This window comes from Branchiostoma floridae, chromosome 2 (genome assembly GCF_000003815.2).
Source record: "Branchiostoma floridae strain S238N-H82 chromosome 2, Bfl_VNyyK, whole genome shotgun sequence".
NCBI classification, from domain to species: Eukaryota; Metazoa; Chordata; class Leptocardii; order Amphioxiformes; family Branchiostomatidae; genus Branchiostoma; species Branchiostoma floridae.
In genome coordinates this window covers 7,990,685-8,004,105 of record NC_049980.1, presented here as the reverse complement: position 1 = coordinate 8,004,105, position 13,421 = coordinate 7,990,685, and the positions used below count along the sequence as shown (strand labels likewise).

General features: G+C 40.8%; 3 protein-coding genes across 10 annotated transcripts in view; 2 read left to right on the top strand and 1 right to left on the bottom strand.

Moving 5' to 3' along the window:
- LOC118403116 (E3 ubiquitin-protein ligase NEDD4-like) overlaps positions 1-2,279 on the top strand; it is a 34,945-nt gene extending 32,666 nt beyond the window's left edge. For all 8 annotated transcript variants that reach the window (XM_035801607.1, XM_035801642.1, XM_035801598.1 and 5 more), the window contains one exon: positions 418-2,279. In XM_035801607.1, the coding sequence (XP_035657500.1) occupies positions 418-520 (103 nt within the window). In that variant the 3' untranslated portion in view covers positions 521-2,279. The remainder of the gene's footprint in view (positions 1-417) is intronic.
- On the bottom strand, positions 2,174-7,809 carry LOC118432629 (cytochrome P450 2U1-like). Its single transcript, XM_035844264.1, has 8 exons — positions 7,642-7,809; positions 7,191-7,221; positions 6,655-6,864; positions 5,273-5,811; positions 4,810-4,974; positions 4,316-4,432; positions 3,546-3,687; positions 2,174-2,986 (listed from the first exon to the last, which is right to left on the bottom strand). The coding sequence occupies exons 1-8, from the start codon at positions 7,807-7,809 to the stop codon at positions 2,805-2,807; spliced, it is 1,554 nt and encodes a 517-aa protein (XP_035700157.1). The 3' UTR covers positions 2,174-2,804.
- A 1,075-nt stretch (positions 7,810-8,884) lies between these two features.
- Positions 8,885-13,421, top strand: part of LOC118432619 — a 7,033-nt gene continuing 2,496 nt past the window's right edge. The window contains exons 1-6 of the mRNA XM_035844254.1: positions 8,885-9,231; positions 10,940-11,101; positions 11,597-11,800; positions 12,211-12,409; positions 12,960-13,115; positions 13,213-13,222. Of these exons, the coding sequence (XP_035700147.1) occupies positions 9,055-9,231; positions 10,940-11,101; positions 11,597-11,800; positions 12,211-12,409; positions 12,960-13,115; positions 13,213-13,222 (908 nt within the window). The 5' untranslated portion in view covers positions 8,885-9,054. The remainder of the gene's footprint in view (positions 9,232-10,939; positions 11,102-11,596; positions 11,801-12,210; positions 12,410-12,959; positions 13,116-13,212; positions 13,223-13,421) is intronic.

Genomic DNA, 13,421 nt, shown 5'->3' with positions numbered 1-13,421 from the left:
ACACCAATTTATTTCTTTGGTTAACGGATTCGCCGCTTCGTTTTTTTGCCAAAAAGAAATAAAAATTAAAAAAAAAAAAAAACTTAAAAATGCCCCGCAACAGAGCTCACTCAAAAACAGGCAATGTGTAGTGAAATTTGCTGCAGTTCACGCAAATTTTAACAGGTGGCGTCTAGATCTGCTGCAGTTCAGGCACATATGTGAATCTCTCCATGCGCCAATATCAGGTTTAGTTACTCTGTTCTATTTATATGACATTCTAATAACTAGAAAAAAACGTTCACACACGCAAACATTGGCAAAATGCCAGCTTTTTTAAAAGCACTTGTTACACTTAGCATACTGTGACTTTTTAAAAGAGTTTTATGTTGTTCCTGGCCATAGTTTGACCTACGTTGTATTTTGCTTTACGCACAGCTTCAACCGTGTGGACCTACCACCCTACCGGAGTTTTCAGGAGCTATGGGACAAACTGAAGATTGCAATAGAGAACACAGAAGGATTCGAGGGTGTAGACTAATGTAGGACCGCTCAATATCAATGTATGTAATTAAAGTATTATTCTGGTGACCATTGACATAGGTATGCAAGGATTATACTGCTAGCAGCATGGAATAACTATCAATGTAATGAACATAAAGAGTAGATATAGAGTAGTATTTTTTATCAAAGGAATAGTCCCTTAACAACAGAGGTTTCAGATATTTGCCACGCTCTTTCAGAACTTTGTAAGTAACTGCATCTGCAAACGTAAGGAAAATTGTGCATGTTTGAGGTTTGTAAAATAATAATTGACAAATGCAGTGGAAACAAACACATATTCTTGTATTCTGGTGGTTTGTTAAAAGACTAATCAAAGGTACTGACCATCAAATAACATAGGACATAGTTGCATAGCTTTATTTAAACCATAGATTTCTAATGTTGATTTTTAAGTTACTGCTTACAAGATGGACTGTACAACACCTTTCAGCCTAAAAGAAGGGGATCATTCAATTTTTACCCAAATCTTGGAAAGTTGGCCAAAAGATATAGAATGACAAAGTAGAAACTAGTGGATAGTGACATTGTATGAAAATATGGTATACTGTAAGATGTTTATAAGTTTTATTTGGTTATAATAAGTGAATTATTAATTGTGCTATATACATTATGTATACATTCTAGACAGAAGTTTTAAAGCCAATCATGAAGAATTGTGTGTGTGTATCATTGCAAGTTTCCAACAACAAGTTCTGTTAAAGTAGCCAAGGAAAGAAATTTAACCTTGATTAGTAGAATGTTATCCTCTATGGAAGCAAGTTTCTAAGCTCTTGTGAACTGTGTTCATTTGGTTGTACAGTTTAATAGGTGTCTTGTTTATTAAGTATTATTTTGATGTGGTCGTTCTATCTTTGTATGCAATAAAAATGATACTATATACTGTTAGATTGCTTGAAAACTTTGAAGTACAATCCATGAGGTACAATATATTTACTTGATATCTTTCATCTATGTAAAACTGTGTAAACTAAAAGTAAGTCAGGAATGATTATTGCTGTTTTATATGAAGATTTGAGGTATGAAAATTGCACCAAATGGTCTGTTTGCACATGTAACAGCTGTTGTGACCTGTTTTTATGTCCAGTTAAGGTTGTGAACTGCATTGTCTCTATTTCAATGCTCCACCCTTTGAGGCAATATTGACATGCAAATTGTTAGTTTTTTGCATCAAGTGATGCTAACTCTGCTCTGCTTTGCTGTTATACAGTGTTGATTATAAGGGTTTCTGGCCATGTTTTGCCCCTTTTTTGAGGCCAGGACATATTCTACTTGCTCCAAACTACAGATGTATAAATGTGTACTTAATCGCTCTTGTATCACAACTCCTTTCACAGTAGACAGTCTGTTTTGTAATTCACACCTATGAACATACTAAGTACTGGTATATGCTAGGTTGTCTAATGGAAATAAATGCCATACTAAGCAACTTTTATGTCCAAGATAACCCATGTATTTTCTTATTCGTTGCTCCAAAATATTGCTCAAACAAATTCTCTACAATAGAAGGAAGGACACCGTATTAGTTGCAACTGTCATGAAAAATCACAAGTCCCCAAGTCATTCATTTTGTGAGATAGCATATGTCAGTTTCCTGATTGATTTATGATATGTATAATAATTGACACCCATCTTTACAGTGCAGAGTTTTAGATTTGCAGCTTTTGTACATATTGTGTATACATATGGATAACTGCCATGCCATATAGTAATCAGAATAAATAAAGTGTGAAAGTTTACTTTGACCAGGTTTGTCATGTATTGTTTTACTTTTTATGCCATTAACATGCTCAGTCCTATAGCTTTAAAAAGTAGTATGCTGTGTACTAGCATCAGGATATCAGTAACACATTTATAAAGTAAAACAGTACTCTTATCTGACTAAAAGATATACCCCAAATATATTACACCTCATCGTTAGCCTTTAATAAACACTTCTTAAATGTTTTATTAAAGGCTAACGATGTATTTGTTACAAATATGGTTGATTAATAGATGTTGATATATGATCAAAAGGTAAACATCTGCTGAATAAATATTTGTTTATATGACTTATCTTCATACTTACAAGTTATATCTTTAGTGTTATAAGCTTAGTTCACATTCTCAAACTACAACTAGAGTACCACGACTCCGTACCTTCTACAAGTAGTTTTGTATCGTTACGATATAATTCGAATCTTTGGAGATCACCTGATTGTACATTACGTTCTTGGTGAAGGTTTATGGATATCTATGAAACAGACGACCACAAACTGCGAACTTTACTTTCTTGGTTCAGCAACGAGCTGAAATGGTGCCGGGGCATACACCAACCCAAAGACTCCCTCTGCAGACCGCACTGCACTGCCCTCTGGCGGTTTGAAGGTGAAGCGCTGCAGCAGGGAGGTGAAGATCAGGAAAAGCTCCACCTTGGCGAGCCGTTCACCAGGACAGAGGCGACGACCTGGAAAACAGTTGTGGCATCATTCTTTATATACTGTGTACTTTCACAGGGAGCATGTGATAACTACTAGCTAGTACTTTCCAGTCAAAGCTTATTTAAAAGGCAGAGGTCGTTATCTTCTTACCTTTCCAACAGACATCCTAGGACGCTTGGCAGTGGGGAAAATTCTCCAATGAAACATTTGGAGGTACATGGACCAGACTATGATCACATAATTCACATTTACCAGACAATTTCAACGTTAGGTATTCAACATGGCGAACAATACTAATGTCACATGAGTGCAAACAAACTATACAGGCCTAGTAAAGTTGGCAAACAAACTATACAGGCCTAGTAAAGTTGGCAAACAGACTATACAGGCCTAGTAAAGTTGGTATCTCACTACACTTGGGGCACCGACTGGGACACTGCGGGATTCGTTCACTGTGGCACTGTTATGTTATTTTCACCAAATTCCTATATAGATATTACGTAATACGTAAAAGTATGACTTAGGAGACAACAACACCGGTGCCCCAAGTGCAGTGAGATACCAACTGCAGGGTTCCAGACTTACCCATAGAAAACACGATCATTTCTTCCCTCTTAGTAAACATCCCGGTGTCGTCAAGAAAGCGGGTCGGGTCAAACTTGTTCGGCTCGGGCCAGAGCTGTGGGTCGCGCAGCACCGACCAGATATTCACCTCCACTGCGGTGGCCTGAGTGAAATACATGATAAGATACGCCAAAAAAAGCAGTTACTCAAGCAACTGGATATGATTTTGGAAACGGCCAGACGTGTTAGACAGCCATCCGGTGTCTTTCGTCAGTGATGCAGTAACTGCTTTTTGGCGTATCTTAATATGTACATGGATGTCTAAATTTAAACTTCATCTATGAATCATGCTTGGCTCTAAAGGGTTGGATGCATCCAGGGGAAAAGTTAGACCCGGAAACTTCACTCTCAATTTTATGTATATGCACTTTTGAGTTACATTGCTGATGGATTCCTATTCCTACAAGCCACAAACTTGACTCGTTGTGTAGTCCTATGCAACTTGACTGAATTCTCTCATAGCTTTGAACCACATGGATCTCCTTTGAAATCGTACCTCAATGCTTATTTCGAAATGTGCCTTACGTTGTCCCAGGGAGCAAGGAGCTTTATCAAAGCTCCTTGATAAAAGCTCCTTGGTTGTCCTAAAAAAAACAGGTGACCTGTTTTCATACCTGGGATATTTGGACAACGTTGTGTGAGCAGTGTCCTGTTCGAGACCACTTTTAAGTAGACCATAAAACAAACACAGATTTATGAAACAAGCTATCCAGCGCCACCCTCAGCCCTACCTTCGGAATGTGATAACCCCTAAAGTCTATATCACCGGTGGTAAAGTGTCGAGATGCCATTGGAACGGTTGCTGCCATCCTGTTTATTTCACTCAGGGTGGCCTCTGTGTAGGGCATCTGTGCCGGGAAGAAAGGACTGTGCGTTCAAACGTTATCACTTGGCACCAGCAGTACTTAATCAACGTTAATACTCAAGGTTTATTGAAAATTCTCGCCCGTGGGCTAATTGCAGGTAACACGAGAGAGATTCAAACTGTGTAAAACAGTGTCACAAGTGTCTACTCTAGTCTGAAACTAGTGAAAGCTAACTCTAGAACCTGGGTTATTGGGTTCGACTCCTTTTTCGAAGACAGTGGAAGACGAACGATCCCACCATTTCTATTATGTGTGGGTTTTGTGATGTTTGAAGTAGAATTGTTAGTAATGGAGCTGTACGACTTGTGTCAATAAATTTCAGCGAGACTGTGACAGATAGAGCCAAACTATCCTGTTACCTGGCTGCGATGCTCCATGGAGGGGTCCTGGTTGGGTCCCAGCACGCTGTCTATCTCCTGCTGTACTTTCTGCTGGATGTCCGGATGGAGAATCATGAACAGTACGGCCCAGTGCAAGGTGTTCGCTGTTGTGTCAGTACCTGCCAAGAACAGCTGGCGGAGGATCTTTGGAAAAGGAAAACATGAAACGAACAATTCATTTGTGCAATGCGATACTTTGTAGAGGGGTGTCATTATATATGCATATTGTAACACAGATCTTTGTCTGTTTACTCTGTTAAATAGGTAATAAGATGCTAATCATTAGTTTCCTATTGAAGGTTGCGAAATATGGTATGTGGCGTATGCATGCCGTTGAACAAACAATTACAGATAAATTCCGCTTTTCAAAGTTACTCGTTTCCTTTCTTCTCCTTTATCGTTCTTGTTGTTTTTGTTGTCGTTTTTTTTTAAATTTATTTACCTCAACAAGTTGCTCTTCGGTGAAGGTTGAATCCTCGTCTCCCTCTCGCTTGTCAGCTTCCAGGAGAAATGCGTCTATAAAGTCCCTGATGTCATTCCGGTCAAACGTCTCCTTGTGCTTTGCCACTTCCTCGCGGAAGTGTTCCCTCAGCTTGATCTGGTTGTTAAGAAACCGTTCGGATCCCTCCCTTAAGCTAGGAATCACACGAGCCTTTGGAAACATAATCGGCAGCATATGAATGCGATTGATGGAGAACGTTTGTTCTATCATCAGTAGAAGTTCTTGACCCTTGACATCATCGTACTCGTAGCGAGAACCGAAGACGATAGAGCTGATGACATTGCAAGTTGTATTCTTCAATAGCCGAGAGATGCAAAAGGCCTGCTTTTCTTTCTTCAAGATGAAATCGCTGAGTGCTTGTGCCTCTTCTAGAATCTTCCCTTCCATGCTCCTCTTGCCGACGCCGAAGTCCCGGAGAGCGGACATGGTGAACTTCTTGTGTTCTTTGAAACGAGCAGTGTACGGCTCAAAGAGCAATCCTTAAAAAAAAAAACATTTAGAAGCTTCTGCAAATATTTTCCTTAAAAAATGGAAATATACTACACTGTATTCGTATTGTATATATGATTTTTGTGAAAGTAAATTGTCAATTCTGGTCATCAAGTTCGAATCTTGCCATGGATCTGTTATAGCATGTCTCAGTATAGGATGCGATGTCTTACAAAATAAATCATTCTCATTCTCATGTTTTGAATAAAGGACAAGGTTTAAACAATCAGAAAAGGACGAAAACGGGGTATAGAGATTTCATAACTGTTTGGGCTTGGTTACATGTTAAACCGTGTGATGAGAAATCTAGAGTCTTTTCCTGGGCTCTCATTTCCAGTCAAACTTTAACTTTCAGTCCATTTTATCTTTCTCGTGCGAGTAACCGTCACATGATTTGCAAAAAACAACAATAAAGGAGCCACTGTTCGTTCACTTGAAAGATTGGGGTAATTGTGTCCTTTCCGTCACCTCATGTCTTCATACATTTCGTTTATCTCATCATCCATGACTATGCAAACTATGTCAACCACTTGAAATGATGTAGGTAACGTTACATGTATGTCTGCAGAACATTTTGACTCACCGCCGGCCGCAAGTTGGTTTCTTAACATGTTAACAACAAATTATGCTTGTGCAAATCATAACGCATCTATAAACATCTCCCTGATACAAAGTCAAGCGTACCCACCAAAAATGTACATTTGGCGCTACTGTTTGGGTTCAGATGGTCAGTTTTCTGGTTGACCTGTTTCTGAACTTTTACCTTTTGCACTCTGATGTACAGAGGTTCAGACCGGGTCAGTTCTCTGGTTGACCTGTTTCAGAACTCTTACCTTTTGCACTCTGGTCTGGCGACCCAAGAATCGGGACGTACGGACGGCTAGAGAAGACATCTGCGTTCGTCACAAGAGCCTCACGGATGGCGCTAAAGCCGTTCAGAACAACCCTCGGTTGACGAAACGCGTACACTGTGAAGACGTCTCCGTACTTCTTAGACCACTTTTGGAAAACCACTGGGATATCCTGGTGGTGAAGAAACAAATCTAGGTGTCAATCCAGATTGACGAATCCTGGTATGAACGTGGTCTAACTAGATCAACAGGTGTTGCTGAATCTATAGATATATACAATAAGATGTACGCGTCCTTCTAAACAATGAGAAGTCAGATTGTTTAGTTTTCACCATGTGCCTCGTGAGTTATCTTGGAAGAGCTATAGCCTTGGGGCTAAGGATTGGGTAACATTATTCTGGACTACGGGACTCGGGGTGGATGTTTTTTTGCCCAGAACCAGCTTAAACCAACAATACTAGTATCTAACGCTACCGGTAACGTTATACCACTAACTAAACGGTGAGTTTACAACAAACCATGATGGATGTTCACACGAGTGTAGGGTTCCTGAATCGACAGATACAGAGAGGTTTCTCACAATCTCACTGCATCCAAACGTAGTCCTATAGTTCTCAATACAAGCTAAATTATCTTTCGTATGTGTATCAAAACATATTATATAAAGCTGTCTCCCTAAAGGTATCCATTCAAAGCTCTATCATATAGAAAACTCAGTAACCGCTGCTCGTTTTTATACACATACGAAAGAAAGGAAGCCAATAGACAAGTAGAAAACAGCGCCTTCGCATGTTGGAGGCAATATAAATTTATTACTTGCTTAGGCTAGATTTTGAAAGCACGCATTGTACATGCGCTGTTATTTCAAGATAATTAAAGGACAACAGTAAATTGAAGTAACTTTGATACTCGTAAAGCGTATTTTTTTGCACATTTTATAGGCAGATGTTGCAGAGATTTCAATCTTACCTTAGTCATGCTGAACAGGTTCCCGACCAGGGGCAGTCCTCTCGGTCCGGGCGGCAAGCCGGTTGTTGCAGACCGCTTCCACAGCACTGTCGTGATGATGACGACAACACCGACTAGCAACGTTTGGAGACTCCATGGCCAGTTGAGGGAGGATAGCAGGACGCTCATGATCGACATGACAAACTTCTGTAGGTCTGTGTCCTCTGTGCAGCTGCTAAGACCTGTGTGACTGTGTCTAGTTTCGCATGTGCCTTGTATGTAAGTATCCCCCGTATCCAGACTATTCTATTGTTAAGAGTTGTTAGGCAATAGCAATGTTTTTTTCTAGTCTGTTTCCTTTTAGAGCCATGCCAATTTGATGTTCTGTTCATGTAAGCCAATCAAGTAATCGTTTCGAGCACCAGTATTCCTCTGAACGAAGTATGTTTATCAAATAAGGCTGCAAAAAATCAACTTCGTAGTTGCCCGTCTCTCCCCACCATCGTTGATAAATGGTAGGGTCCTGGTGTTGATAGCGCGCCTACTAACGTTTACATCATGCCACCAAGGAAATGTGACACTTCACTACGCAAAGATATAGACAGTTGACAGTCGTTCTGGACGTACCATCTTCCTCAACAATCTTATAAGAAGAGATTGTAACGTTAGATGGACCCACTCTCAAACCGCAAGATGTGCGAAGCCATGTGGGTGGGAGAAGCTGTGTTTCGTCCGCTCCGAGCAGCGCGCGTTCATTGGTCGGCCAAAATGATGAGATTAGGAAGGGGTGACAGGTGTGCGGGCAAGAGTTTTCGGCGGGCATATTTCGCTCTTCAAGATACAGTACCTCATCGCGCCGCGTGGGCTGCCAATATACTGGTTTTCCATTTGACCAGACCAAGGAGGTGGTTGAAACCTCCTTGATTTGACGTCGTCTGTGCCATGTTGGATTACAGCGTACGTCTGTTAACCACACGAAGATGCTACTACATAATGGGACTGGAAGTGGTCACTGTAATTGTAAATGCCAAATGAATAGAAATCATACCACTTCTTGAGTTTCCTTTGCAACCCTGGTAACGTTAGCGACATTGTTCAAAGGTTTGTATGGGCTCCCGCTCCATGAAGAATGGATTTTACTTGCAACTTGCTTGTTAATCTAATGGGGATCGAAATAAACAAACAGACAAAGAAGTTTTCACACTTCTTGGAAGCTATTTTACGACAGTCGGAAACACCGTTTTACGGTCGGCTGCGCTGATTGGCCGGGAAGTTTTCAAGAAGCAAGGGTCATGTCGGGTCATCTTCAGCGGGAACTTCAGTTTGCGGGACGTCCGCGCTCGGGAGGTGGACAAGATATCGCTCCGGTTGTCTGTCTCAAAATCACTATCCCGGCGACGTTTCCTCTCAGATTTTCATCAGAACGTATTCAGGATGGCAGCAGCAGCGGTGGACAGTGTGGCAAGGCTTTACAAAGACCTAGAGAAGACGCACGTTGGGGCGATGGACGACGTGGAGAAGGCGGCAGAGGAGGCGGTTGCTAGCGTGACGTTTCCGATTTTCAGCTTCTCCCAGGGGCAGCTCACTCCCGCCCAGTGCTGGAAAATCATGGTATGTACACAAATATTTCTCAGATTTCCTCACTACGCAACAATCTTATTCGGTAGGCTGCATCCCTTGACTTCTACATGAATTTCGGAGGCACCAGAAACGCCGACATGATGCATATGATGAAACCGTTTACTTGGTTGGTGTGTGGGCGGGGCAAACAAGTTCAGGCGTGTTTCGCACCAAACGGACAGTTACTTGTGCTTCCTCGTAAAAGATGATCCATATTTCACAACCTTGAGACCCTTTTCTAACAAACCGGTCTTGCTTTGCTTGCAAACATAATTGATTTAGTGGCACCGCTACGTTTGGATTTAAATCCAGAAACAAGCACTCAGCTCAGTCATGTCAGTACGCGCGCGCTTTCCAGGAAGTGGCATTCCTTTTCACATGATTTATGACCTGAATTGACTCCATATGACTAGAAGATACAATATGCGGAGTCCCTTTTCACGCTCATCCTATGGCAAAACTTTATGGAGTGTCCAGTGGCCGTTTGGATACACTTCGTCAACAGCAATTATTCACTCAACACGTCTGACATATTTTCACACTTGTTATTGTCATTCCTGCAGTTCAAGTGACGTATGTAAATTTTTTTATCGCAACCCTTTCAGTTTCATGACAGAAGCGCGACTCTGAGTAGCTTGACAATTCACAACTTTTGCTTTTTGCATATGAAAAAGTAGCCTATAGTATTGTAAAACAAAAACATGTATCAAAAGTTACAGCTTCAAGTTCAATACAACTTTTTATTTTCATTTTCAACACTTTGTAGAACCATGCAGCAGCTTTTCAGTGCTTTTTATGTTTTGGCTTCCATGTTTGTTTGTTTGTTTATCTATTTATCTATGTGTTTTATGTAACATTTTTCTTTTTTCATCACTTTGTAGACCTATGCAGCAGCTTGTCATTGCTTTTTGTGTTTTGGCTTCCATGTTTGTTTAGCTATGTCTTTTATATAACGTTACTAACGTTACATGTAGTAATAATTGACTTGTGTTGTGCCAACAAGGCATTACCATTCAGACAGTAATTTGAATATACAGTTTTAACAAGTTGCTCTCCTCACTTGGAAAAAGAAGCATAGATAAGTTTTTAACAATGCACTCATGATGTGTATTCATGAGAGAACAAACTGGTACCTAACTGTAGGAAGTGAAAAGAAGAGAGAAAAACAATGGTTCTGTAACTCTGAGTTGAGGTCTGGGGTTTTGCATAAGAAAAGACGTCTGGCATCTTTGCTATCTCTAGCACCTCAGTTTATTGTGATTTATGTACATGAAATTTGTGTTACAATACAGAAAAAAAGACAGCTTTATGTTTTTTTTTATAATGATGGCTCAAGTTTTATTCTGTGATTTCTCTGTATGATCAAGGAGGTCCCTCCTTGGTATGATCTACTAGTAACTTCTGAAATTGGAAAGATCAAGGACTGGAGGCATTATAAAAAAACTCATGATTGGGAAGACTTAAATGTATTTTCAGTGTTCAGTACAGCTGCCCTGTAACTGTAATGGTCTGTATATGGCCTCCGTGGCGTAGGTCACTTTTTACTATGGTCCTGATTATACAGATAGCATTGATATTGGCTATGGCTAAACAATCCTACTGAGAATGACACTGTCTCTGCAACATAAGTCACATTGACATATAATGATCATTGACAATGTAACACTTTGTCAGGTAACCTGTGTTTTTTTCTTCCCAGTATTTGCTGAAGCCAGCATCTCCATCCTATGCCTGTCCTGTACGCAAGAAGAACACCAGGCGCCGCAGATGTAACAAGTGTAAGGGTTGTTTGATGGAGGACTGCCGCAGGTGCTGCGACTGTCAGAGAAAGCGCATCTGCAAGAAGAGAAAATGTTTGGATGTAAGTTTGGAACCATTCTGAAAAAAGAATATTGTGGTCTGCTAAAAGTTGTATCCCGCTACTCCCAAATACAAAATGTAGTAGTATTTTAGCTATATGGTCTGTAGAGAAATTGATAATATTGTTCTAATACTAGAGATATATCCATCCAAGGAGTTTCTAGGAAGCTTGATTCAGCCAGTGCTATTGACTTCATGCCTTCACCTTATTTCTGCTATAACAAATTACTAGTACATACTTACCAGGGTTGGACAAGTTCATCGGAACCAATCTTGATGTCTTGATGTGCTTGCCCAATTAGGCCAGTGCAATTTTTTTTGGACCCATTACACATAAAGATAAACTTTCAAATGCTTTTTCTTTACTGAAATATTAGGATTTCACTAGCTGGGGGATATGGCAATGTACTTTCTCTCCAGGGCCAGTACATTTGTATCTGCTTACATGTATCTTTCAAACCTCTTACTAGTAAGCATGTTGAACTCTGTTCTACAGCCTGTGTTCTCGCAAGGTGCCCGATGCCTGATCTGTACCCAGACTGGCGCAGTGGCAGCCCTGAGTGAGTGTAGCACCTGTGGTGAGATCCTGCACCCGCGCTGTGTGGCTGTGTTAGGGGAGAGGGGTTCCACCAAGGATGGCGGGACACAGCAGACATGGGAGTGTCCCAAATGTTGTCAGGGGAAGATTGCACACACAAAGGTAAGGATTGGACACATTGTGTAATTTCAAATATTCCCATCTTCAAGTGATACAATGTAAATAGAGTATCACACACGTCTGACTGTTTCCAAATTTTAGCCAACTTTGCTTGAGAAACTGCTACCTGTACCTTGTAAGTTGTATTTTTTTTACCTGGTTGTCCAACCTATAAGTACCAACGATTTGGAAGTACATTGTAGTTAGAAGTTATGGCTGAAATCACTTTTTTGTTGTAAAACTATTTTCTGTACCATTTCTAAGCAGACAATGGTTTAAAAAAAGGCATATTTCCAGTTAATTCAAAATATGTATTGCAAAGGAACAAAGTCAAGGAATGGTATATCTACTGCTTATCAGCTATAACATCGATCACTTTTGTTTTAATTTCTGAAAATCTCTCACCATTACAGGGTAGGGTGTACTCAGGCCCACTGCCCACCCTGCTGGAGAACAGTGTCCTGTTAGCGGGCTTCACCGACTACCTGGCCCGCAACTCTTGGGCCCTGGGGCTGTGTGATGCAGGCTCCCTGGGGTGGGGCAGTGACCCAGAGGACATACTCAGGCAGCTGGCTGGGATATGGGTGGAGCATCTCCCCATTGCCAAGAAAGGTGAGTGTTTTCTTTGCATCATTGCCGCCTTCAAGTACTGTTACAGCATATACTTGTTTTGCACAAGGGTTGATTGCGGAAGTATTTACATGTTGAAGTGACACCAGTATTGCTGTTCTGTATGTCATACCTGGGTCATGGTAACGTTCCATACGGGTATTCCTGAATGGGTGATATTCAGTAATTACACCAGCCTTTTATCACACAGGCTTCTGATCGAATAATTCAAAGGCACTTTTAGTACATCGCTGTCAAAAATTTTGAATACCAGACTTGGACGTTGAAATAGCTGTTGTTACAATTTTTGTTTATGTGAAGAAAGCAGATTTCCTCAACTTTTTGTGCATTGTGCATTGAAATGTGTGCTTTCTTAGTGTGCGTATGTCATGAATAAAATATGACATGGTGTATTCCTGAGAGTTGAATCGCTCTCTGGCCTTCGTGTGATTCTACCCGCGGTCGGGCCGGTACCTCGCACGATACAGAGTACACTGCGTTGTATTCTATATTTAGTATGCTGACCTAAGCTGTTACTGTTACCCAACAACAGGCCTGTCAGATGAAGATTTTGAAGGCCTGGTGGTGAGTCTGGAGGACTGTGTGGCAGTGCTGGAGTGGTATGGACTGAACCATGGCATGTTTGATGGTCTAGTGCCTCTGGCCAGGAGGATGGTGGGGAAGGAGGTCAAGAGTGGTTACTGGAAAGGTACTAGTGATGTTGTTTTAAGATGTCATATCTAGTATGTTTCTTTTTCATAAAGATACTCAAACTGTTAAGCTGTTGATACCTGGGGTATCAACAGCAAAGCAAAGGTGAATGAAGTTTTATGCCAAGAACATCATCTGGATTGTTTTCTTCAGAAAAAAGGAATCATGAGTAAATGATTATGTCAGTAGAAGATGTACTAGCGATATAGTTTTGCCACTTAGACATTGATCTTAAGTCGTAACAAGAGCATGAACATTCGGCTGGCTTTGTACTTTTAACTGGTAACACATTTTCTTTCAGAGG